The following is a 27,164-nucleotide window of genomic DNA, read 5'->3' as shown; positions in this document are numbered from 1 at the left end:
AGGTCTCCTGTGTTGCCGGGTTTGTCTCAAAATCCTAGTCTCAGCAATCCTCCCACCTCGGCCTCCCACTGGGAGGTGTGAGCCACTGTACCCAACCCCCAACCATGTACTCTCTGATTTGTTGTAATGAATACATATTTTATTTATACTTACTTGTTTATTCATTTTTGAGACCAGGTCTTGCTCTGCTGCCTAGGCTGGCATGCAGTGGTATGATCACAGCTCAATGCAGCCTGGAATTCCTGGGGTCAAGCAATCCTCCTACCTCAGCCTCCCAGGTAGCTAGGACTACAAGCATGCGCTACCATACCTGGCTAAGTTTTGTATTTTTTTGTAGAGACAGGATCTCACTATGTTGTCCAGGCTGGTCTTAAATTCCCAGGCTCAATTGATTCTCCTGCTTTGGCCTCCCAAAGTGCTGGTATTACAGGCATGAGCCACCATGCCCAGCCAAGTAAAGGTTGTATAGAAAAATATTTTGCTCAAGCCTGTAATCCCAGCACTTTGGGAGGCCGAGACGGGCGGATCACGAGGTCAGGAGATCGAGACCATCCTGGCTAATACGGTGAAACCCTGTCTCTACTAAAAAAAAATACAAAAAACTAGCCGGGCGATGAGGCGGGCGCCTGTAGTCCCAGCTACTTGGGAGGCTGAGACAGGAGAATGGCGTGAACCCAGGAGGCGGAGCTTGCAGTGAGCTGAGAGCCGGCCACTGCACTCCAGCCTGGGCGGCAGAGCAAGACTCCGTCTCAAAAAAAAAAAAAAAGAAAAATATTTTGAGGTGTGATAATGGTATTGTGGTTACATTTTAAAAGAGTTATATTTTTAGAGATTGATAATGAATTTTTTTTTTTTTCCTTTTGAGACAGAGTATCACTCTGTTACCCAGGCTAGAGTGCAGTGGTGCTATCTCAGCTCACTGCAACTTCTACCTCCCAGGTTCAAGCGATTCTGCTTCAGCCTCCCAAGTAGCTGGGATTACAGGCATGTGCCACCACGCCCAGCCAATTTTTGTAGTTTTAGTAGAGATGGGGTTTTACCATGTTGGCCAGGCTGGTCTCGAACTCCTGACCTCAGGCGATCTGCACGCCTTGGCCTCCCAATGTGCTGGGATTACAGGCGTGAACCACTGTGCCCAGCCTCATAATGAAATTTTTATAGATGCGTAAATGTTGTTGGAATCAAAATGGAGTCATTAATGTTAAAAAAAAAAAAAGTCTGATAATACAGCCAGGGGAGGCTATGAAGACAGTGTTCTCATGCTTATATGCCTGGTAAGAATTATCACAAAAGACCCTATGAAAACCACAACCTTGCACAAAGGCCATCACAACCTTATACAAAAAATATTTCTGCAAGGACTTCTGCTCGGTAACTGCATGTTCAACCTTAGACTGGTGTCACCCTTATTATTGATCTTTGTAGCCAACGATAATTATTTTCAAACAATCACGTAATCCTTCTCATTTTTTCCTTTGAAAACATTTGTCTTCCTTTACCTCCCTGAATACCGCATAGTTTACTATGGTACACATATTCCCACATAAATACCTTTTTCTCTTAGACAGCCTCCCTCTTTTCGTTACTTAGGTTGACGAATGAAATGATATACCTGGAACTTGTTTCATAATAATCAAGGATAGGAGAAAGTGAGTAGGGACACAGTGAAACATGATTGCCCATGAGTGGATAAATTACGGAAGCTGAGTGATGAGTACATGTGAATTCATTATACAAGTTTATCTGCCTTTGCACATATTTGAAATATTCCATTAAAAAAAAGTTCATCAGATCTAAGATAGTAAACCAACAACAACAAGTTTAAAAGCAAGATTCCCAGGCCCTACTCCCAGAGAACTTGCATTTAAAAATATTTCCCAATGATTCTGATATACACTCAGCTACCGAATTAGATGATAGCTAATAACCCATTAATATAATTTAAAAAAGTATTTTCTATATAATTCAACTAACTTGATACTTATATAGTAAAGAATTTGTGGGCCAGGTGCAGTGGCTCATGCCTGTAATCCCAGCACTTTGGGAGGCCTAGGTGGGTGGATCATGAGGTCAGGAGTTTGAGACCAGCCTGACCAACATGCTAAAACCCCGTCTCTACTAAAAATACAAAAATGAGCCAGGCGTGGTGGCGCACACCTGCAATCCCAGCTACTCAGGAGGCTGAGGCAGGAGAATTGCTTGAACCCGGGAGGCAGAGGTTGCAGTGAGCCGAGATCGTACCATTGCACTCCAGCCTGGGCAACAGAGCAAGACTCCATCTCGAAAAAAATAAAATAAATAAATAAATAAATAAATAAATAAATAAATAACATTTCTCTGTTCCCCAAAATGACAGTCAGCAGCAAGAAAAAAGATAAATTCCTTTATTTTAACTCTACTTTTTTTTTTTTTTGAGATGGAGTTTCACTCTTGTCAGCCAGGCTGGAGTGCAATGGCAAGATCTCTGTTCACTGCAACCTCTGCCTCCCGGGTTCAAGTGATTCTCCTGCCTCAGCCTGCCGAGTAGCTGGGATTACAGGTGCACACCACCATGCCCAGCTAATTTTTTGTATTTTTAGTACAGGCAGGGTTTCACCATGTTGGCCAGGCTAGTCTCAAACTCCTGACCTCCGGTGATCCACCTACCTCGCCCTCCCAAAGTGTTGGGATTATAGGGGTGAGCCACTGTGCCCGGCTGGTAAATTTCTTTAGTTCACCGAGGAAGGATAAGCAGCAGATCACCCTGTAGCCCTTAACCCTAGGGGGAGGGTGGCTTGGTGGGGATGTTTGCCAGTTTGTAGAACTTATTGTTCTTCTGCCACTCAGCCCTCTCCTTTCTTCTTCCAAGCTTCCCTCCCCTGCCCTCCAGATTACCTGTTGTTGGTAGAAGTTGTTAGCGCTTTGTTCAAATCGTTCATCTTTGGTTTCTACAGCTTTCCCCAGTTTCTGCAGCACCTAGGCATATAAGTCAGACAGGCCCTTAAGGTTATGGTCAAGTCTCTCTTACCTGTTGGCCTCATATGACCCTGGCTTCAGTCAAGAATCTGCAACCTCTGCCTCCCAGGTTCAAGCAATTCTCCTGCTTCAGCCTCCCGAGTAGCTGGGATTACAGGTGTGTACCACCACGCCCAGCTAATTTTTGTATTTTTAGTAGAGACGGGGTTTCACCATGTTGGCCAGGCTGGTCTCCAACTCCTGACCACAAATGATCCACCCGCCTTGGCCTCCCAAAGTGCTGGGATTACAGGCGTGAGCCACCACACCTGGCCTTGAAGGGCTATACTCTTACTGGACCAACAGAATTAGGAATGTAACAAACTGCTGAAAAAACAATCCTGTTTTGTTGTTCTTTTCAAATTAGGGGTAGCTCTAGGGGGTACATAGTAGTAAGCTAGAGGATATATATTAATATAAAGCTCAGAAAAAATAAGGTATATCTGGCCAGGTGTAGTGGCTCACGCCTGTAATCCCAGCACTTTGGGAGGCCAAGGCAGGTGGATCATCTTAAGTCGGGAATTGGAGGCCAGCCCGACTAACATGGATAAACCCCGTCTCTACTAAAAATACAAAATTAGCTGGGCATGGTGGTGCATGCCTGTAATCCCAGCTACTTGGGAGGCTGAGGCAGGAGAATCGCTTGAACCTGTGAGGTGGAGGTTGCAGTGAGGCAAGATCGCGCCATTGTACTCCAGCCTGGACAACAAGAGCGAAACTCTGTCTCAAGGTATATCTTTCTGAATATCACTGTTATTATTATTATTATTTTGAGACAGGGTCTTGCTCTGTTGCCCTGGCTGTAGTACAGCAGTGCAATCACAACTTACTACACCCTCACCCTCTCTGGGCTCAAGCAATCCTCCCACCTTGGCCTCCCCAGTAGCTGGGACCACATGCTCATACCACCACACCTCGCTAATTTTTAAAATTTTTCTGTAGAGACAGGGTCTCACTATGTTGCTCAGGCTGGCTGAACTCCTAGGCTTAAGTGATCCTGCTGCCTCAGCCTCCCAGCGTGCTGCAATTATAGGCATGAGCCACCAGGCTGGCTGGTATTGTTATTAATATTTAAAGTGGGTTTTTGAGAAGGAAGGAGAGCATTATATTAAAACAAGTATTGATGAGAAAAATATAAAATGTGCATGGCTTTTAAGTAAAATGTTAGCTTTGAAGACATTTTTTACTTGAGAGACTGTTTTCAACTATAGCCATAGGTTCCTCTAGATAGATGAGGTTAGAGAGGTTAGGCAGGGACATTTCTCTCATGGGGGCTTTTGTGGAAAACTTTGAGAGGCCCCAATATAATGCATTTGAAACTCAGCTACACCTGAATGCTATCCATGTATATCGCCTCTCAACTAGAAAACCTGAGAGCCAAACCATCATACTGATGTCAGTGCGAATGCAAAAGACATGTGGATGAATAAGACCCAGTCTCTGTTCTAATAGGACACTCACTTATAAACAGGCAGTTACATGTAGTAAGAAAGCCCTGACTCTTCTGCCTATAACCCCCATCTTGGAAGGAGATACCATCATCCTGCCAAGCCCAAGTTAGAATCTCAAGAGTTGCCTTCAACTACTTTTTCATCCTTTTCATTGAATCCCTCGCCATGTCCATCTCTAGAAACCATCCTATTCCCCTGGTCTCACTGCCACAGCCTTAGTCTAGGCCCTCACCGTTTATTACCTGGCCTGCTGCAATAGGTCTACCATGTTGCCACTCCTTAAAATCTTCTAATGGTTCCCCATTCATCTGTTCAACAAATTTTTATTAAATGCCCAATATGGGCTGGGCACGGTGGCTCACGTGCCCAGCCTTGGGAGGCCGAGGCAGGCGGATCACTTGAGGTCAGGAGTTCGAGACCAACCTGGCTAACAGCATAAAACCTTGTCTCTACTAAAAATGCAAAACAAACAAACAAAAATTAGCCGGGAGTGGTGGCAGACACATGCAATTCCAGCTACTCGGGAGGCTGGGGCAGGAGAATCACTTGAGCCTAGGAGGCGGAAGTTGCAGTGAGCCAAGATTGTGCCCCTGCACTCCAGCCTGGGTGACAGAGGGAAATTGTCTCAAAAAAAAGAAAAAAAAAAAAAGTCCAATATGTATCTTGAAGTAATAGTTCAAATTCTAGCATGCATGCAGGTCCCAAGGATCGGACCCTGCATTAAGTCTCACCTCTCACACTCCTCCTTTCTGCAGGTCTCCTTCCCTAACACTTTTTTGGTTTCCTGAGTAACCCATACTGTTGCTTGTCACAGATGCTGGTCCCTCTTTCTAGAACGCCTTTCTCCACCTTGTCTGCCATGCAAGTATCTTACAAAACCCAGTTCGTACTCCATATCTTTTGTGATACTTAACCACATCCACTTCATCCCACTGATCGATTATTCACTCCCTCTCAATTACTTGCAACTTCTGTATCTTGTATACAGTTCAATTATTGTTTTATTACTATTATTATTACTATTATTTTGAGACAGAGTTTCACTCTTGTTGCCCAGGCTGGAGTGCAATGGCGTGATCTTGGCTCACCACAACCTCCGCCTCCTAGCTTCAAACAATTCTTCTGCCTTAGCCTCCCGAGTAGCTGGGATTACAGGCACGCACCACCACGCCTGGCTAATTTTGTATTTTTAGTACAGATAGGGTTTCTCCATGTTGGTTAGGCTGGTCTCAAACTCCCGATCTCAGGTGATCTGCCCTCCTCGGCCTCCCAAAGTGCTGGTATCACAGGTGTGAGCCACCTTGCCCAGCCTGTTTTATTATTTCTATTTGTTTATTCTCCTAAACTATAGGCTCCTTAAGGTTTAGGTACTTGCTTTGCTCATTTAGATTTCTCAGTATCCAGGAACCAGATATGTGACAATTGTAACAGGAAGGAGAGTAAGACTGATATAGGATGGGATGAATGAGTGGAGCCTTGGAGTAGGATTTTGCTAGATTGAAATAGAGTATAGGGGCTGGGCGCAGCTGCTCACGCCTGTAATTCCAATACTTCGGGAGGCCAAGGCGAGTGGATCACCTGAGGTCAGGAGTTTGAGACCAGCCTGACCAACATGGTGAAACCCTATCTCTACTAAATACAAAAAAGATTAGCTGGGCGTGGTGGTGCATGCCTGCAATCCCAGCTACTTGGGAGGCTGAAGGCAGGAGAATTGGTTAAACCTGGGAAGCAGAGGTTGCAGTGAGCTAAGATTGCGCCATTGCACTCCAGCCTGGGCAACAGAGTGAAACTCTGTCTCAAAAATAAAATGAAACAAAATAAAATAAAAAGAAATAGAGTATAAAGGGTGGGAGTAGAAAGAGGATTCCAGTTAGAGACAACAGCATCAGCAAAATCATAGGAGTACACAGCTTCACGAGCTGGTTCAGCATGGCTGTTATAGGGAGTGGTGGGGAATGAAGCTAGAAAGGGAGACAGGAGTTTCATTATGAAGGGCTTTGAATGTCATGGAAGACTGCCCAGATCTGGGGAGTGTGGCAGGTTCTGTGGAGAGACTCTGATTCATATCTCCATTCTTTTTTTTGAGACAAGTCTTGCTCTGTCGCCCAGCCTGGAGTGCAGTGATGCCATCTCAGCTCACTGCAACCTCTGCCTCACCGGTTCAAGTGATTCTCTTGCCTCAGCCTCCCAAGTAGCTGGGATTACAGGCGCCCACCACCACATCTGGCGAATTTTTGTATTTTTAGTAGAGACGGGGTTTCGCCATGTTGGCCAGGCTGGTCTTGAATTCCTGACCTCAGGTCATCTGCCCATCTCAGCCTCCCAAAGTGCTGGAATTATAGGCATGAGCCATCGTCGGCCCGCCAGTATCTCCATTCTTAATCTAGGGGGTGTGTCTCATTCCTGGAGCTCTTGCTGTAGTGGATAAGATCAAGCACACTGGAATTAGACAGATGTGGGCTCCTATCTTGGCCTTTCTACTTACTGACTGTAAGTCTTCAGGTAAGTCATTAAACCTTTTGAGCCTCAGTTTACAGAACTCCCTTTCCCTATTAGATAATATTTATCTCCTGGAGTTGTCAGGAAGATTAAATATTTTGCATGTAAATTGCCTTCTCAGAGCTGCCCTACAAAGAGCACTCAAGAGGTACTCACTGTCATTCTGTTTAGTTTTGCTCCCTTGCCTGTAAATGCTTGTATTTTTGGTTTGGCCATATCTGTTTGTGTCTGTCTCTAACTGTACCTCACTTGCCACCCAGCCCTGGATGTGCAGAGTCTGCCATCCTCCCTGGCTCCACCCTTCCCCGCTAACAAAACACTGTCCTCTACCAGAAAGTTGCAAAACCACCTTGTTTAGTGGTAAGTGCAGCTCTTAACTTCCTTTCTGCTACCCCTCCCTTCCTTTGCCCCTAATTTAGTTCTTCTTAGGTAGAGAGGATAGAAAAAACAGAAAAGAGAAAACTCAGTCTAGAGTCAATGTAGGAGATGACTGGGGCAGACCAATCTCCCCAGTCCCCAAAAGGCTCAAGGCCAAAAGACTTGGAGGGTGTGGGGTCAGGGGTGGAGGGTACTGAGAGAAACTTCCTCACCTTCCAACTCTGAAAGTGAAAAGGTGTTACCACCCTGAAACATACCCCAGTGCTCTGGGGCCAAAGTAATTTGTTGCCATAAGCAACAGGTACATGTTAGGGCACTTATACTATGTCATGGGTGTTCTTCCCAACGAAAGACCTTGAGGGAACAGGGTGTACAGATGCTAAACAGATGTTTGTTGAGATAATGAATAAATTCTACTTTTGGATCACTTCCTAATGAAAACCCATATAATGCTAATCCCTAAAATCCTGCTTTGAGAATTCTGTCCCAATTCACCTGGCCTGGCAGCTAAATTAGAATGTAGATATTTAAGGAGAAAGCGCAAGAGCAAGGCAAGAAAGTAAATGTGGCAAAATGTTAACACTTGGTGAATCAGCATGAAAAATATTCCAATGTTCACTGATTATTTATAACTTTTCTGTAGATCAGGGTTGGGGTGGAAATAGAGCTTTAAAAAAATTACTACATATATCTTTGGTGGCTATAGTTCCTTACCATTGCCTCTCCCATAATCATTTATTATATTTTAGTTAATTCCCTTGATTGGGGTAATTTGCATAGGGCCTGGATATTTGATATTATAAAATTTTGCTAATATTTTCTCTTAGGTGCAGTAAATTTTTGTGGTTATGTAGGAAATTTTCTCTTTTTTTCTTTCTTTTCTTTCTTTTCTTTCTTTCTTTCTTTTCTCTCTCTTTCTTTCTTTCGAGACAGAGTCTAGCTCTATCACCCAGGCTGGAGTGCAGTGGCACAATCTCAGCTTACTACAACCTTCACCTCCCAGGTTCAAGCGATTCTCCTGCCTCAGCCTCCAAGCAGCCAGGACCACAGGCACGCGCCACCATACTCAGCTAATTTTTGTATTTTTTGGTAGAGATGGGATTTTGCCACATTGGCCAGGCTGGTCTTGAACTCCTGGCCTCAGGTGATCTACCCACTTTGGCCTCACAAAAGTGCTGGGATTACAGGCATGAGCCATGACGCCTGGTCAGAAATCTTTATTTTTAGGATATATGATAAAGTAAGCTTTCCTTAAAAGGTCCTAATATACTATTTCCAGGCTTTTCTCTGACCACTCCCTGTGTTTCAGCTGAGCTGTATTTCTCACTCCAGGGTCCATGCCTTGCTTATGCTGGCATTTCTCAGCTAGAATACTCTCTGACCACTTGTCTGAAAAACTACTAATCTTCCATAATTCCTATTTCAAATTCAGCCTCCACTATAAAAGCTCTCGATTCTCCCCAATCCTTTTGTCCTCTGAATTCCCATAGACCTGCATCTCTCAGGTCAGTTATTTTATTATTATTATTATTATTATTTATCTTTTTAACTAGATTGTAAGCTTTTGGCAAAGCAAGAGTGTTTCTTACCCCTAAATTCCCTGCTGGGTCCAGCCCAGTACCCTGAACAAAGGAGTTTTTCTGTAAATATTTGTTGAATTTAACCCTTTGGGACTTAAGCTGAGTAGATGTCAACAGAAAAGAAGAGCAACAAAGGAGAGGTAAACAACGCCCCTTCTCAGGGGGATCTGAGAGGTTTGCCATAGAGAAATCACAAACAGATGGTGAAAGCAGTACTGTAGTTGGAAACGAGAAGATGTATCATACTAAAAACACACACACACACACACACACACAATAAAGTCAGCTTAAATTCAGTCTCATGTTGCGTTTGGGCAGGAAATCGAAAACAGACCAAGAATGTTTCATCCCTATTGTGTTTAATGGTCACCAGACCTCCACTCCCAGCTTTTCAGAGGATGCCTGAACAAAAAGTTTCTCTACTCCTGAGCTCTGCTCCTCAGAGAGGATCAGGAAGTGGGGGAGGCACAGATGTGAGTGGCTTATCAGGAACGTTGTAAAGCAGCAGCCTCAGTGAGGTTAGGATTCAGAGGCAGGACACCTGGGTTTCAGTAATATTTCTGCTACCTACCAATCTCTTTTGAGCCTTGTTTCCTTATTTCTAAAACAGAGATGTTAGTAATCTGCTTTTTTTTTTTTTTTTTTTTTTTGGGAGACGGAGTCTTTGCTCTGTCACCCAGGCTGAGTGCAGTGGCCGATCTCAGCTCACTGCAAGCTCCGCCTCCCCGGGTTCCTGCCATTCTCCTGCTCAGCTCCCGAGTAGCTGGGACCTACAGGCCCACACCTCGCCGCGGCTAGTTTTTTTGTATTTTTTAGTAGAGATGGGGTTTCCACCGTGTTAGCCAGGATGGGTCTCGATATCCTGAACCTCATGACCGCCTGTCTCGGCTCCCAAAGGTGCTGGGATTACAGGCTTGAGCCACCGCGCCCGGCCAGTAATCTGCTTTTAAAGGGTTGAATAGATGAAGGGAGATGACATCGGTAGAATGTTGGCTCTGTAAAGGGAGAGATAATCACTTTCTTTCTTTTCTTTTTTTCTTTTTTTTGAGACAGAGTTTCACTTTTGTTGCCCAAGTTGGAGTGAAATGGCGCGATCTCAGCTCACCGCAACCTCTGCCTCCTGGGTTCAAGTGATTCTCCTGTCTCAGCCTCCTGAGTAGCTGGGATTACAGACATGCACCACGCCTGGCTAATTTTATATTTTTAGGAGAGACGGAGTTTCTCCATGTTGGTCAGGCTGGTCTCGAACTCCTGACCTCAGGAGATCCACCCGCCTGGGCCTCCCAAAGTGCTGGGATTACAGGTGTCAGCCACTGCACCCCGCCAATAATCACTTTCTTATATCCCTGTTTCTGGTGCATAATAGGCGCTTGATATTTGACACATATTGCTATTTGACACATTAGCTATTACTTATTACTCAGAAGATTACATCCAACTGCTTGCAGAAAAAGCAGTAAGTGTTGAAAGGAATCCTTTCATTTTAGTGCAAATTTCTCCCTCTTTATCTTGCTCTCAATAACTTCCCAAGACTCAAGGACTGGCCTCAGGCTGACTGAGCTGAGCTCCCTTCTGGCATTCCAGGCCATTCCCACCTTATCCAAGTTCAACCTCTGCCTACCCTTGTGTCTGGTCTAGATTCAGAATATCTTGTTTTCTGCATCAACTGGGAATTCCCCATGGCAGATATGAGTTTGCACCTCTTTCTCTACTTCCTCAGGGTTCAGGCCAGAAGAACCTGAGAGGCTGGTTCTCTCTTTGGGAAGTATTTGACTCTGAGTCAAATGTGACTCCTTTTCAATTTAGTGTTCTTACCATATTGAGTTTCATCAAGAGCATCCACCCTCTCATTTTACAGGTGCAAGATCTGAAGCCCAGAGCAGGACACTATTTAGCCAAGGTTTGGAGTCTATGCTTACAAAGGAGTGAAGGCCCAAAGCAAGGTCATAGTGTTGACAAGAGGCCAGATGAAGACAGAAGATGCAAGAGTGAAATACAATCAATTGTATGTCTTTTATTTTTATTTATTTATTTTTATTTTTTGAGACAGAGTCTCCCTCTGCTTGAGTGTGGTGGTGTCATCACTGCTGACTGCAGTCTTGATCTCCTAGGCTCAAGCAGTCCTCCCACCTTGGCCTCCCAAAGTGCTGGAATTACAGGAGTGAGTCACTGTGCCTGGCTGGTATGTCTTTTTAAAATTACTATTATTCATGAGTGTTTTGTCTTTTAGGGCTTTTGTTTTGTTTTTCTTTCAACCACAGTGTGGCCTTCACTACCTCCAGTACCTCCTGCTCGCTCACACTGTTTCTAGCTAACCTTCCCATAGCCCGTGCTCTCAGGTCTACCAAATTTGTAAGCCTTCAGAGATGCTGAAACTAGGATCAAGGTGAAGTTAGGGTAAGTGATTAGTAACAAAGTCTGGCAACACAAACTCTTTCCCTTTTCTTCCTCTCTTTCACATGACCTCAAATGATAGAAAAAAAACCTCCCTTCCATTGTGGTCTCTTAAAGTCAGGAGCTACATCTATATTCCATCAGTTTTCTGCTGATAAATCAACTCTGGAGAGCTGGTTGCCTTTAAGCCTTCCCAGGGCTCAAACCAGTGCTCCACCTTTAGAAGAGGGATATTTCAGTTGTTAAGCAGAGCTGTTCATCCAAATGCTTCTAAGTCCATCAGCTCTTAGAAAACCAAAACTTCTCCGTTGTAGAAGGTGGGTAGGCTTAATAAAGAGAGAGAGAAAAAAAGGCAAACCGAAACTCTATCTCAGGTCCTTCTTGTCTCTCTTCCCCCGCTCTTTCTTCTGGCTGACATGTTTTCCCAAACCGCCTTGTCTACTAGAGGGTTGGTAGGTGGAGAGCAGAGGTTCAGGTTAGAAGCAAAGAAAATATTCTGGACAGGTAGAAACAAAAATGCCATCAAAATGTGTAGAGAATGTCCCCATGATCTAGATTGCCAAGCAAGTAATAGATGGGCTATCTAAATGCCCGTTCTGGGGCAGGGCTACCTGGCACTAACCAAGGACACACTCTGAACACAGATGTGGTTCATCACCCTGGGAGGTGTACTCCCCAACGCCAAAGGAAGGGTACAAGAAGCAGATTTGGGCTTCTGCTTACATCAGCCGAAACACCACCCAGAGGCCAGGCAGGGAGAGGTAGGGGGAGAACTATGCAAAATTATTCCAGCCTTCGGTGGGGGGTGCACGCTGGCATCCCGCTGCATCACTGTTTTTGGGGAAATTGCCCTCTGAGGAAAATTACCCTTCAATTTCATCATCTGTCAAATACCAATTTTGGATTGCTAGCACAAAACTTGATACAAAGTTTCACCGCCGTCACTTCCTTTCTTTCACCTTTTTTCTGGGTCAGCCTGAGGGTTGTCGAAGGTTCTGCCAGAGACTGTTGTCTCCCCAGCTTCCCTCATCCTTGCCCAAGATCAGGTGGCGGTCTCCGACCTCTCTCCCATCTGCCAGTTTTCATGGAAGCCCACTCCTCGCTCCCGTTTCCCTGGGAGAGCGGGAGACCCTTCTCGTCAGCCCAGGCCCTTCGGGGCCCCTGAGCGCCCTGCCCACCCCTCCTGCCCGCCTGGGCTCGGCCTCGGCTCCTATGGGCCAGATAGACGGCGAGGCCCGGCCACCTACCTTCTCCTGGGCCCTGCTGAACTTCTTCTGCACCTGCTTGGCGAAGAGGCCGGCCGCGCCGCCCGCCTTGCCCTCTGCCATCGTGCCGGCTCCCCGGGGGCCGCCGCCCTGGCCCAGCGCCCTGTGGTTTTCTGAGGCCCCCAAGGAGGAAGTGCGGGCTCCCGGCATGCCTCGCATCCGGCCCTGAGCCACTTCAGGCCGCCCCTGGCCAGCCCTGAGGCCCGCCCCGCGGCCCACCACGGTCAGCCGGAGTGGGCCGGCTCGGAGGGGCAGGGGCGGGGGCGGGGCCTGCCCTCAGGCAGCACTCGCTCGAAGCCAGCTTCCGAGCTCCAGCCCCTGCCAAAAGCCTCGGCCTCACTGAACCAGATCCTCAGCGGCGGGCCCAGGCTCATTCGCTCTGGAAAGCCAGTTCCCATCACGCTGAGCACTGGAAAGTAACTGCAACCGCAGGGTAGAAAATGGTGTGGGTTCCACTCAGCGAGAGGACCTACCCTATCGAAAACACGTTTAGGTTTTGTGAGTATGTATGCGAGGCCGCCATGTAAAGTGCGTTTCTTGTTCCAGGTGGCGGTGTAGGCGCTAAGCCTGGAACTGGTAGGGATAGAGTGCAGAAAGCGGGCAGGACACCCGATCCTGCCTTGAAAGAAACAGGCCGGACGGACGCAGTGGTTCACGCATGTAATCCCAGCACTTTGGGAGGCCGAGGCGGGTGGATCGCCTGAGGTCAGGAGACCAGCCTGACCAATACGGTGAAACCCTGTCTCTACGAAAAATACAAAAATTAACTGGGCGTGGTGGCGCACGCCTGTAGTCCCAGCTACTCGAGAGGCTGATACAAGAGAATTGTTTGAACCCGGGAGGCAGAGGTTGCAGTGAGCCGAAATCGCGGCACTGCACTCCAGCCTGGGCGGCAGAGCGACACTCCGTGTGAAAAAAAAAGAAAAAAAAAAAAAAAAGAAGAAAGGGAGGACCAACAAAGCTGGAGATAGAAACAGGGTAGGGGGCTAGTTCTTAGGCAAGGGAATGATCGCATTGAAAAAAGGCTGAGGAGGATAGTATGGATGCCCGTGCCGGGGATGAAGAGCAAGTTTTTCTAGTTGGAGTACAGTGTACTGGATGGATGCAGAATGTGAGAATGTGAACAGGGACAGATTGTGCAAATTGGGGTGGGGCTATTGAGATGACAACTATTGTTTCTCTAGGGAGAAGTTCTCTAAAAAATTCCTCCCTGACCTGTTTGAGGGGATAGCTGGAGATTAGGACACTAGGCGTGGAGGAACCACATACTCAGATTTTACAGTGCAGGTAAAATTTCCTCAAGGAAGGGAAGAAGGTCAAAATAACACTTCCTAAAGAGTGGAGGGGGAAGCTGGGGGCCTGACACAAAATTAGAGGCCCTTGTATGCTATTGTGTTCCTCTTCTTTCTCCAAAACAGTCATTACTGCACTCAAGATCAACTGTGTAGCAGGCATTGCTGGGTGTTCTGAAACCAAGGATGAATAAAATGCAATCCCTGACCTTAAGATGCTTAATAAAGTCTGGCCAGGCACCATGTCTCACACCTGTAATCCCGACACTTTAGGAGGCCAGGGCAGGCAGATTGCTTGAGTCCAGGAGTTTGAAACTAGCCTGGGCAACACAGCAAGACCTTGTCTCTGCTAAAAATACAAAAATTAATTGGGCATGGTGGCACACACCTGTATTCCCAGCTATCAGGGAGGCCGAGGTGGTAGGATCACCCGAACCAAGGGAGGTAGAGACTGCAGTGAACCCTGATGGTGTTGCTGCAGTGAGCCCTGATGGTGCCACAAATAAATATTAATAAATACAAATAAGTATATAAATAAAGATGCTTAAAGTCTGGAGGTGGAGATAGGTAGGTAATCAGGTGATTATAATGTAATATGTTCATTTGTAGAGATGGATACAAAATTTTCTGGCAATAGGTGATTAGGGTTTGTTTGTTTGGAGACAGGGTCTTGCTTTGTTGCCCAGGCTGGAGTGCAGCAGTGCCATCAGGGCTCACTGCAGCCTCTACCTCCCAGGCCCAAGTGATCCTCTCACCTCAGCCTTCAGAGTAGCTGGGACTAAGGTGCATGCATGCCACCACTCCTGGCTACCCAGGCTGATCTGGAACTCTTGAGCTCAAGCAATCCACCTGCCTCAGCCTCCCAAAGTGCTGGGATTACAGGTATGAACCACCGTGCCCTGCCAGGCGATTAGGGTTTATTCTGGATGTTAGCTTTGGTGATGCCCTGGAAGAGGCAGGGTGACGAAAATGGAAAGTCTTGATGTTGGATGGGGAGAAGTGGGGAGAAGCATGGAGAATAGCAGTACTGCGGGAACACTGAGGGTAGATGGCAATGCTAACAGGTGTGTCACTGGCAGAAGGAGGCCAATACCTGTGTCCCTGCCAGGACTACATGGCATCCTCAGCAATGCACCCCGGCCACTGTCTCCTAAGAAATTCTGTTTAGTGCCAATATCTTGCAAACTGAAATTGATGGTCTCCAAATTATATAGTGTTAGAGAAGAAACAACCTTTAGAAGTTAATTAGATAGGGAAATTGAGTCACAGAAAGGGCTGACGACTTGCCCACAGTCACCCAGCTCCTCAGTGGTGGAACTGTGATGGCAACAGACTCAGCCTCTTATAGCACACAGAGTATTCTAGAGGCCTCTGCTGAGCCTGCCAATTCCAGGGTCTGCCTCAGCCAGTTTCTCCTTCTGTAATGTTTAATATCCTAGTCCTTTTTGTCTGGTCTTCAGTGATTGACATGAAAAACTGCTTCTCATCCTTTTTAGCCTTCCCCTTTCAGTTCCCCCTTTGCTTTCTCATAGGCCACTCTAACAGACTGAGCCCTGGCCCTGCAGGATACAGCAGAATTATCAGTTTCCCAGTTCTCTGTGGTTTATAGAACCCTGGATCCGGTTGCCTATTTTAGTCCCAGCCTTGAAGTGCTGATTCACACTTAGCTTCAGGCCCTATGTTGTCTCTTCCTTTCTGTTCTGCCTCTTCCCCTCAACCCTTTCCTTTCTTTGTTTAGTATTTTCTCTTCTGTCCTTTTTTCTATTCTTAGCTCTCCAGTCTCCTTTTTTTTTTGAGACAGAATCTCACTCTGTTGCCCAGGCTGGAATGCAGTGGCGCAATCTTGGCTCACTGCAGCCTCCACCTCCCAGGCCCAAGCGATTTTCTCCAGTCTCCTTTCTAATTTGTCACTTTCATAGTCTGCTGGTATCTGCCCTGCCTCCTAATCTTACACTTCTATCTCTGGTGTATCCTAGTAGTTGCCATCACCCAGAAACTTGGAGTGGGCACTCGTTTTAGGCACTAAAGGGGAAAACAGAAGAAGGATGAACCCACGGTCTACCTGGGAATGTTAGGGCACATTCAGTCACTCAGGAACTTTTTTTATTTGTTTGTTTTGAGACAGAGTCTTGCTTTGTTGCCCAGGCTAGAGTGCAGTGGCACGATCTCGGCTCACTGCCAGCTCCGCCTCCCGGATTCATGCCATTCTCCCGCCTCAGCCTCCGAGTAGCTGGGACTACAGGCGCCCGCCACCACGCCCGGCTAATTTTTTGTATTTTAGTAGAGACGGGGTTTCACCATGTTAGCCAAGATGGTCTCGATCTCCTGACCTTGTGATCCGCCCGCCTCAGCCTCCCAAAGTGCTGGGATTACAGGCTTGAGCCACCGCGCCCAGCAACCTCAGCCTCTTGAGTAGCTGGGATTATAGGTGCCTGCCACTATGCCCAGCTAATTTTTGTATTTTTAGTAGAGACGGGGATTCACCATCTTGGCCAGGGTGGTCTCGAACTCCTGACCTCGTGATCCACCCACCTCGGACTCCCAAAGCGCTGAGATTACAGGCGTGAGCCACCGCAACCAGCCTACTCGGGAACTTTTTTTTTTTGAGATGGTCTTTCACTCTTGTTGCCCAGGCTGGAGTGCAATGGTGCAATCTTGGCTCACTGCAACCTCCACCTCCCGGGTTCAAGCGATTCTCCTGCCTCAGTCTCCTGAGTAGCTGGAATTATAGGCGCCCACCACCACACCCAGCTAATTTTTGTATTTTTTTTAGTAGAGACGGGGTTTCACTATGTTGGCCAGGCTGGTCACGAACTTCTGACCTCGGGTGATCCACCCACCTCAGCCTCCCAAAGTGCTGGGATTACAGGCATGAGCCACTGCATCCGGCCCACTTGGGAACTTTTTAAAGCACTCTGTGCCTTCGAATATAGTAAATATCCACAGGAATAGGGCAGATGGACAGATTAGTGGACAGGTAGATCCTAAAGTAACCCAAAATGTATAACATAAAACTACTCCCACTGGGTTTGTGTTGTAGACTGGTAGAGGTAGCAGCAAAGGGAAGACCCTGCACACAGATGTGGTGAAATCCAACTTGGATCCTATAACTGCATTTCTTCCAAATCAGTGGTCCCCAACTTTTTTGGCACCAGGGACCAGTTTCATGGAAGACAATTTTCCACGAACCAGAGTGGGGGATGGTTTCGAGATGATTCAAGGGCATTGTATTTATTGTGTACATTGTAATATATAGTGAACTAATTTACAACCCACTACAACGTAGAATCAGTGGGAGCCCTGAGCTTGTTTTCCTGCAGCTAGACGGTCCTGTCTGGAGGTGATGGGAGACAGTGACTGATGATCAGGCATAGGGACCCCTGCTCTGGAGGGCTTAATTACAAATAGACACAGTATGATAATGTATATCCAGTTTTATTTGCTTTTCTATCAATGGCTCAATAGTCTTTTAGAATGTTTTTTACTTGATGATCGCAAGTCCTGTTGCAGATCTAAGAACCATTTTGGGAAGGTCATTGGACGCAGGAAAATGTTCAATTGGAGGCAATGGTCTGAAGGAAAGACAGTTATGTCCACAGTCAGTAACTCCTGCCTACCTCCTTTCTTATTTCCTCAGGGCTCCAAGTTAAGTATGGTTTTGTACTGGGTTTATGGGAAGTTGACAGGGTGTGGAGGACAGGGCAGCAGGAAGTCAGCCTCAACTGTGATAGGACAGCTCAGTGTTATAGGTACATACCCAGAACACAGTGGCAAAGACAGACCTTAAAGTGGCCGTGAGCCAAGATTAATACACAAGGCTCCAGAATGTGTTTGAAGGGTGGAGGGCACAGTGAAATGTGTTGTGTGGCCTTTCTACCAGGTCAGTGTAGGCAGAGCCTCACCTAACTCTCAAGCATTATTTAAGGCGGTAAAACCTTTCAAAAATTAGAGTAGGCTTGGCACTGTGGCTCATGCCTGTAATCCCAGCACTTTGGGTGGCAGGTGGATCACCTGAGGTCAGGAGTTCAAGACCAGCCTGACCTACATGATGAAACCCGATCTCTACTAAAAATACAAAAAAAATTTAGCCGGGTGTGGTGGTACATGCCTATAATCTCAACTACTTTGGGAGGCTGAGGCAGGAGAATCACTTGAACCCAGAAGGCAGAGGCTGCAGTGAGCCAAGATCAAGCCACTGCACTCCAGCCTGGGGACAGACTGAGACTCCGTCTCAAAAAAAAAGTTAGAGCAAATTATCCTAATGTCCTTAGAAAGACCTTGTGGGAGAGGAAGTCGGTGCCTCCTTCCCTTGCCTAGGAGTACGCAGGCCTTTCAGAACCTGTTTTTCCCTGGGCTTCGACTTAGGAAGGCACTGATATGTGCCTGGTTCAGATTTGATGTTGCCACTGTCTTACCCTAAGCAATAAATAATACAGTGAAGTCTGCTCTGTGCGTATGTGGAGGGGAGGGAATTCAGGATGGCAGCATTATTGAGGGAAAGTATGCTATGGAATGAAGAGAAGGGAGTAAACACATGAATGTAGTAAGGAAGATGACGGCTTGCCCAGTCCATCCAACTTTTGTTCCCCAACCCAGCCAGTGTGTGGGTCTCCAGGTGACCCCATTTCAACCCATCATTTGAGAGGACTCACTTTATTTATCCAGGAAATGTAAGCAGAGACCCGGGTGAAGACTGTAGGCTTCTTGGAAACATTACAACCCTGACTGGACACAAAGCTGGTCACTCCGTGGACAGAATACTTGCCATTCACCAAGCAATGGAGGGGACCCCCAGAATCACCCTGCAGGGAGGAGAAACAGAGTCCTGACACTCCAGATCTTTGGGCTTTTGCTTGCAGTCCCCCTGCCCCGTGTCTCTGGTTATGAAATTCTGTACAGTTTTAAAGCTCCAGGCCGGGCGCGGTGGCTCACGCCTGTAATCCCAGCACTTTGGGAGGCCGAGGCGGGTGGATCATGAGGTCAGGAGATCGAGACCATCCTGGCTAACACGGGGAAACCCCGTCCTACTAAAATAAAAAAAAAAAAAAAAATTAGCCGGGCAAGGTGGCGGGCGCCTGTAGTCCCAGCCACTCGGGAGGCTGAGGCAGGAGAATGGCGTGAACCCGGGAGGCGGAGCTTGCAGTGAGCTGAGATCCAGCCACCACACTCCAGCCTGGGAGACGGAGCGAGACTCCGACTCAAAAAAAAAAAAAAGAAGCTCCAATGCAAATCTCCACTTCCTTAATGTCCCCACAATCAAAATGAATCTCTTCTTCCTTTCTAAACAACCACAATACTTCTTCTCTTTTGCTGCACTTCTTTCATGTTCTGCCTTGTATTTTGGTTTCATAATTTGTTTCTGCCTCCCACACATGTCTATGAGCTTCCTGAGACAAAAACTCTTACCAAGATCTTTCCTCTCCACAATGCTAGCGTAGTACTTTAAACATCTGAAGTTCAATTGCTTTTATTGGCTTAAATTGAACTTGAGGTGGCAAAAATAGGGCATTCTAATAATTTCTTTATCCCCAGCATTTACACCAATGGGTGTAATCAGATCAAGTATTTAGACTTGGTAGTCAACACATGCTAAACTAAACTGGAATGAAGAGGAAAGTGATGTATTGGGTTACGTGCTCAATTGGGAACCTGGGTTTATGGAATATGATCTTGCCTCCCTTCTTACTCAGCTTCCAGAATGCCAGGTCCATAATGCCACACATAAAACAGGAAGATACTTCTCTGGAAAAACTGAACAGCCTGCCGGGCGCGGTGGTTCACGCCTGTAATCCCAGCACTTTGGGAGGCTGAGGCAGGTGGATCACAAGGTCAGGAGATTGAGACCATCCTGAATAACACGGTGAAATCCTGTCTCTACTAAAAATAAAAAATAAAAAAAATTAGCCGGGCGTGGTGGCGGGCGCCTGTAGTCCCAGCTACTCAGGAGGCTGAGACAGAAGAATGGCATGAACCTGGGAGGCGGAGCTTGTAGTGAGCCAAGATTGCGCCACTGCACTCTAGGCTGGGCGACAGAGTGAGACTCTTGTCTCAAAAAACAAAACAAAACAAAACAAAACAAAACTGAACAGCCCAAGAGGAAAGACTTGAAGATACTGACATTGGAGGTCCTCCACTAAAGTGGCCTAGCCAGATCGTCTGACAGAGAATCCACTATTGATGAACCCCATCTAAGGCTCAGAGCTACCAATCAGCCCACTCATTCTGGATAAAATACCACCCCCACTCTGAAAGAAGCAGATGGTTAAGGATCACTGAACATCTAAAGAATGCCTCTAATATAAAAATAAAGATTGAAACAAAGAAACAAGGAGCTAAATAAAAAATGAAGACAACCAAGACTATGTAGGGAGAAGAAAACAAGCAATAAAACCATGACTAATAGGCCAGGCACGGTGGCTCACACCTGTAATCCCAGCACTTTGGGAGGCTGAGGCAGGCAGATCACCTGAGGTCAGGAGTTCAAGACCAGCCTGGCCAACATAGTGAAACCCCATCTCTACTAAAAATACAAAAATTGGCCGGGCCTGGTGGCACACGCCTGTAATCCCAGCTACTCAGGAGGCTGAGGCAGGACAATCGCTTGAACCCGGGAGCTGGAGATTGCAATGAGCTGAGATTGTATCACTGCACTCTAGCCTGGGCGACAGAGCAAGACTCCAGCTCAAAAAAAAAAAACAAAACAAAAAACACGACTAATATGCATCCATGATACAAGAATGGCATACTACTAAACAACATTCAGACAGCAAAAAGAGCCTTTGGAAATTATAAATTTGATAGATTTAGAAATGATAGACTAGAAGAGTTGGAATATAAGGTAGAATAAACAAGATACAGAGAAAATAAGAGGACCAGCTTGGGAGGTAAACATGTGAATAACAGAAATTCTAGAAAGAGAAAAGAAAATAGAGTGGGAGGAAATCAACAAATAAACAACATTTTCTGGATCAAAGGTCTGGAGTTTCCAGGAAAACCCACCCATTAAGTGTCCCTCACAATGAATGCAAATAGATCCACATAGACCACTAGGTCAAGAGAAGATGATACAGGTCACTTAACAAATTAGTGGAGAGTGTGTGGGGTTGAATTAATTAAAAATTGACTATATTAAGCAAATAAAAAAGATAATTATTAACAGGGAAAATTGAAAAGTTGTGCAGTGAGGGCTGACCATGGTGGTTTAGGACTGTAATCCCAGCTCTTTGGGAGACTGAGGCAGGAGCACTGCTTAAGCTAAAGCCAGGAGTTTGAGACAAGCCTGGGCTACAAAGTGAGACCCCCATCTCTATAAAAAAATTTTTTAAAATCAGCTGAGTGTGGTGGCATGTGCCTGTCTTCCTGGCTACTCAGCAGACTGAGGTGGGAGGATTTCTTGAGCCCAGAAATTCAAGGATGCAGTGAGCTGTGATTGTCTACTACTACACTCCAGCCTGGGTGACAGAGTAAGATCCTGTCTCAAAAAAAAAAAAAAAAAAGTTATGTAGCAAATGAAAAGTAAACCTAGAATATATTACATGATTTTGTTGTAAATAGTATTTTGTATAATCATAGTAAATACCGAATGTTGATCTAACCAAAATATTTTGAGAGGTTGAGGTGGTGATCAGAAAATGTCATGCTTGGAGGGCAGGTATATGTATATAAAAAATGAAGAGAATCACATCTGCCATAATATCTGAACTGAAAAATAGCAGTATAAGTATGTAATTTTAAAGATATAGATGTAGACACCAAAAGAATCAGCTGAAGAGTTGAAAGTGGCCTCCCGTGGGGTGGGAGAACTAGAGTAGCTATTCTTTTCCATTATTGAGCTCCATAATCTTATTTGCCAACTTAAGCTACAATAAAAAGTAAAACTTGGGGCCAGGTGTGGTGGCTTACACCTGTAATCCCAGCACTTTGGGAGGCCGAGGTGGGCGGTTCACGTGAGGCCAGGAGTTTGAGACCAGCCTGGCCAACATAACGAAACCCCGACTCTACTAAAAATACAAAAAGAATTAGCCAGGTATGGTGGCACATGCCTATCATCCCAGCTACTGAGGAGGCTGAGGCACAAGAACCCAGGAGGAGGAGGTTGCAGTGAGCTGAGATTACCCCACTGTACTCCAGCCTGGGCGACAGAACAAGACTCTGTCTCAAAAACAAACAAAAGTAAAACTTAAAAAAAAAAACTAGGGAAAGAGACCAAAATTTCAAATTGGCATAATTCTGTGTGTGTGTTTGTTTTGTTTTGAGACGGGAGTCTCCCTCTGTCACCCAGGCTGGAGTGCAGTAGTGCCATTTCGGCTCACTGCAACCACCACCTCCCGGGTTCAAGTGATTCTCCTGCCTCACCCTCCAGAGTAGCTGGGACTACAGATGTGCGGCCCCATGCCCCGTTAATTTTTTTTTTTTTTTTTTTGAGACGGAGTTTCGCTCTTGTTGCCCAAGCTGGAGTGTAATGGCACAATCTCAGCTCACTGCACCCTCCACCTCCCAGGTTCAAGCAATTCTCCTGCCTCAGCCTCCCAAGTAGCTGGGATTACAGGCATAAGCCACCACACCTGGCTAATTTTGTATTTTTAGTAGAGACGGGGTTTCCCCATGTTGGTCAGACTGGTCTTGAACTCCTGACCTCAGGTGATCCACCCCCTGTGGCCTCCTAAAGTGCTGGGATTACAGACATGAGCCACTGAGCCCGACTCTTTTTTTTTTTTTTTTTTTTTTTAAAGACAGAGCCTCTGCCCAGGCTGGAGAGCAGTGGTATGATCATAGCTCACCGCAGTCTCAATCTCAGCTCAAGCAATCCTCCCACTTCAGTATCCCAAGTAGCTGGGACCACAGTGTACGCCACCTTGCCTGGCTAATTTTTTAAATTTTTGCAGAGACAGGGTCTCCCTATGTTGCTGAGGCTAATCTCTAACTACTGAGTTTAAGTGATCCTCCCACCTCAGCCTCCCAAAGTGCTGGGATTATAGGCATGAGCCACCGTGTCCAGCCAGGGGTAATTATTTTAAAGTGGAGCTACCTGTACTCCACCCTAACTGCTATTTAGGAAAGGATGTTTTCTTTAGATTATTGTACTCAAAACAAAACAGTCTCTTCCACCTAAATTCTATTAGGGATTCGAGAGTATTTCAGGGGCTAGAGGAATGATAGATAAATGAATTGTATATAATACTATTGTCTTGTACTAATTGACCTGAAAAGAGACCGAGCCTCTGGAGAGCTGGAGGGTGGGGCTGAGGATTTTAGAGCAGAAGGAATAGTTGGAAGAGAACTCAGTAGGGATGGGCTGATTGAAATGGGAGATTCTAAGTGAATCCAGTCTGAGGAGAAGGGTTGGAGACCCAGAACTCTGAAAGCCCGGAAGACACAGTATTTGAGAAACTCCAGTGGGGAGGGACCTGGGGACACAATTGCCTCTGAGAATTGTCAATTTGGAGTGGCAGCCAGAAGAAAAATACTCGTTTTTTAGAGCTCAGGGCTTATGGGAGAGCACAGCCATGTGTATTCACTCAGAAAGGTTAAACCTTAGGAAGTTATAGGTGAAGCTGGCTGATGAGGGCCTAGAAGAGGTTGCATTATGCATTTAGTCTCTCTATTTTCCCCCTTATTTCCAGGTAGAGTCCCTGGGATACAGAACTTTTAAATGTTAATACCAGGAAAGTCTAGGGCAAACTAGGATGAATTGGCTAGTTTATTTCCATGGTTCTTTGCACTCATACACCCAAAAAACTTTTTAATCCTTTTTTTTTTTTTGAGACGGAGTCTTGCTTTGTCGCCCAGGTTGGAGTGCAGTGGCGCGATCTCGGATCACTGCAAGCTCCACCTCCCGGGTTCACACCATTCTCCTTCCTCAGCCTCCCTAGTAGCTGGGACTACAGGCGCCTGCCACCAGGCCTGGCTAATTTTTTGTATTTTTAGTAGAGACAGGGTTTTACCATGTTAGCCAGGATGGTCTCGATCTCCCGACCTTGTGATCTACCCACCTTGGCCTCCCAAAGCACTGGGATTATAGGCATCAGCCATGGTGCCTGGCCTAACCCTTTCATTTTATAGTTTCAGCCAGCCTGCCAGCCTCCTGCCAGCTTCTCTTTCTCCTCCATCTAGTTTGGACCTTGCAGTTGATCCGTAATCCTGTCCTTTTACCCCAATCATACAGGAAATTGTCTTTGAGTAAAACAGAGTGAATCATATACCCATGTGGTCATAGTCTGGTCTCAGAACAACCAATCAGCAACATCTTGGACGACAATCCTCCCATTCACATTAACTATTCCAGACTCATACAACCCTGTCCCCTTCATTTTCAGCAGTCAAATTGACTCCTCCTAGTTCATGAGTAACTACAAGCAATAATGTAGAACACCTGCCAATGTTCGGCTACCTTTTCTGCAAAAATCCTGCAAACTTTTCCATGTCTGTGTGCACATCTGGTATCCCTCTTCCTGTTCAGAGCCAGCTCCATCTGTGCTCTTAGTTCCATATCTTTCTTCTCCTGTGGGATCTTGTGCCATCCATTATTATTATTACCTCTCTCTGACTATAGGATTCTTTCCTTTCTGCCTATTTATGCACTCAGTTTTCTTTTCTCTTTTCTTTTTTGAGACGGAGTCTCACTCTGTCGCCCAGGCTGGAGTGCAGTGGCGCGATCTCGGCTCACTGCAAGCTCTGCCTCCTAGGTTCAAGCAATTCTCCTGCCTCAGCCTCCTGAGTAGCTGGGATTACAGGCATGTGCCACCATGCCTGGCTAATTTTTTGTATTTTTAGTAGAGACAGGGTTTCACCATGCTGGCCAGGCTGGTCTCGAACTCCTGACCTCGTGATCCGCCTGCCACAGCCTCCCAAAGCACTGGGATTACAGGTGTGAGCCACTGCGCCCGGCCAATTTTTTTCTCTTAGAAGATCCATTCCCTCCTTGACTTGCTGTCCTTAAAGCTACCAGACATTTTTGTTCTTCCTTTTTTTTGTCCTCTTTTGAGACAGGGTCTCACTCTGTTCCCAGGCTGGAGTGCAGTGGTGCGATCATAGCTCACTGCAGCCTCGAACTCCCCGGCTCAAGTGATCTTTCCACCTCAGCCTTCCAAGTAGCTGGGGCTACAGGTGCACTCCACCACATCCAGCTAATTTTTTTTTGAGACAGAGTCTTGCTCTGTTGCCCAGGCTGGAGTGCAGTGGCACAATCTCTGCTCACTGCAAGCTCCACCTCCAGGGTTCATGACATTCTCCTGCCTCAGCCTCCCCAGCAGCTGGGACTACAGGCGCCCGCCACCTCGCCCGGCTAATTTTTTGTATTTTCAGTAGAGACGGGGTTTCACCGTGTTAGCCAGGATGGTCTCGATCTCCTGATTTCATGATCCGCCCATCTCAGCCTCTCAAAGTGCTGGGATTACAGGCATGAGCCACTGCACCTCGCCTAATTTTTAAAATTTTGTAGAGATGAAGTCTCCCTATGTTTCCCAGGGTGGTCTCTAACTCCTGGGCTCAAGTGATCCTCCTACCTCAATCTGCCAAAATCTTGGGATTATAGGCATGAGCCACTACACCCGGCCAGTTATATTTCTTATTGCCTCTTTCATTCCTTACCCTTCAGACAAGCTTCTGCCCTCACCACTCCACTGAAACTGCTCTTGCCAAGGTTACAATTGCCAGAGTGGCCACTTTCAGCTCTTATCTACTGTGGCTTCTGGGTGAATTGTATATTATGTGATATCTGTAAGTACTTCCTGAGATTTCATAATACCCTTATTACCAGATTTTTATGTTACATCTACTTCTCCTTTCTTAGATCCTAGTGGTTTCTTTGTCCTCCACCTATCCCTGAAACACTCAAGTATTTATGTTCTGACAGTTCTTTCCCAACCCACTGCTCTTTTCTCATTCAACAGTTTTTCCCTGGGATGGGATCTGATTTGTTCTCAGTGGGTATCTTTAGCCCAGCTCTTCCCCGAGGTCCCACTCTTTCTATCTAATTTCTTGGCCAGGCGTGGTGGCTCATGCCTGTAATCCCAGCACTTTGGGAGGCTGAGGTCAGGAGTTCAAGACTTAGCCTGGCCAACATGGGGAAATCCCATCTCTGCTAAAAATACAAAAATTAGCCAGGCATGGTGGCATATGTCTGTAATCCCAGCTACTCAGGAGCCTGAGGTAGTAGACTCACTTGAGCCCATGAGACAGAGGTGGCAATGAGCTGAGATAGCGCTACTGTACTCCAGCCTGAGGGTGAGAGAGGGAGACTCAAACACAAACAAACAAACAAACAAACAAAAGACAAATTTCTTACCAGTTGCTATACCTGAATCTCAGGTATAGATCTCAGACAAAGCTTGTCCGGAACCAGACTCATCATCTTCTCTCTCAAACTCTGTAAATCTTGTCTCAGGGCAACAATGCCCTCCCCCAAATCACTTAAACCAGATGCTTGACTGTTGTTCGAGATCCTACTCCTTCCCTCCTCCGGTTCCTGTCACCACTGCCTTAATTCAGGCCCTCAAACTTCTTGCCTAGATCATTGCAATAGCCCTCTAGGCAAGCTCCCTGCCTTTCTTGCCTTCTTCAAAAACATGCCTAAAGAACACTTCTAAAAGGTGAATCTGGTTGTACTAGTCCCCTGTTCAGAAGTCTTCGATGGCTTCCCAATGCCCAAGAGATAAGGTTCATGTCCCCAAGCCTGGCATTTGAAGCTCTGAGTTGTACGGCTCTTGCTTGCCTCTCTAGTCTTGCCTCTTGACATTTCCTAGTATGGTGGTAGCTTCTATTCTAGCCCAGGGGTTGGCAAACCTCTTCTGTTAAGGGCCAAATAGTACGTATTTCAGGCTTTGCAGGCCATACAGTCTTGGTTGCAACTACTTTGTGTTGTAGTACAAAAGCAGCCATAGGCTGGACATAGTGCCTCACGCCTATAATCCCCGTACTCTAGGAGGCCAAGGCAGGAGGATTGCTTGAGGCCAGGAGTTCAAGACCAGCCTGAGCATCATAGTGAGACCTTGTCACTACCAAAAACAAAACAAAATTAGCTGGGTGTGATGGCATGTGCATGTGATCCTAGCTGCTTGGGAGGCTGAGGTGGGAGGATCATTTGAGCCCAGGAAGTTGAGGTTGCAGTGAGCCAAGATGGCACCACTGCACTCCAGCCTGAGTGATGGAGCAAGACCTTGTCTCTTCCAAAAAAAAAGCAGCCATAAACAGTTTGTAAATGAGCAACTGTGTGTTCCAATGAAATGTTATTTATGGGCACTGAAATTTTATATATTTTTCATGTGTCATGACATATTATTATTCTGATTTTTTTTTTTTTTTTTTTTTTTT

The 27,164-nt window shown here is 46.2% G+C and overlaps 2 protein-coding genes across 5 annotated transcripts in view; both read right to left on the bottom strand.

The window, feature by feature from the left end:
* BIN2 (bridging integrator 2) overlaps nt 1–12,775 on the bottom strand; it is a 42,702-nt gene extending 29,927 nt beyond the window's left edge. For 2 of the 4 annotated variants that reach the window (XM_017861551.1, XM_017861553.1), the window contains exons 1-2: nt 12,544–12,772; nt 2,875–2,955 (exon numbers count right to left, since the gene is read on the bottom strand). In XM_017861551.1, coding sequence (XP_017717040.1) covers nt 2,875–2,955; nt 12,544–12,720 — 258 coding nt within the window. In that variant the 5' untranslated portion in view covers nt 12,721–12,772. Of the gene's footprint in view, nt 1–2,874; nt 2,956–12,543 lie in introns of all 4 variants that reach the window. The other 2 variants (XM_017861552.1, XM_017861554.1) reach the window with 2 other exon arrangements.
* A 4,632-nt stretch (nt 12,776–17,407) lies between these two features.
* CELA1 (chymotrypsin like elastase 1) overlaps nt 17,408–27,164 on the bottom strand; it is a 22,590-nt gene continuing 12,833 nt past the window's right edge. The window contains 2 exon segments of the mRNA XM_017861456.1: nt 17,408–17,425; nt 18,506–18,655. Of these exon segments, the coding sequence (XP_017716945.1) occupies nt 17,408–17,425; nt 18,506–18,655 (168 nt within the window).

Source organism: Rhinopithecus bieti, unplaced genomic scaffold (genome assembly GCF_001698545.2).
Source record: "Rhinopithecus bieti isolate Rb0 unplaced genomic scaffold, ASM169854v2 scaffold_56806, whole genome shotgun sequence".
Lineage (NCBI taxonomy): Eukaryota > Metazoa > Chordata > Mammalia > Primates > Cercopithecidae > Rhinopithecus > Rhinopithecus bieti.
Note: the sequence above shows the minus strand (reverse complement) of the source record. Positions and strands in the feature narration are given on the sequence as shown.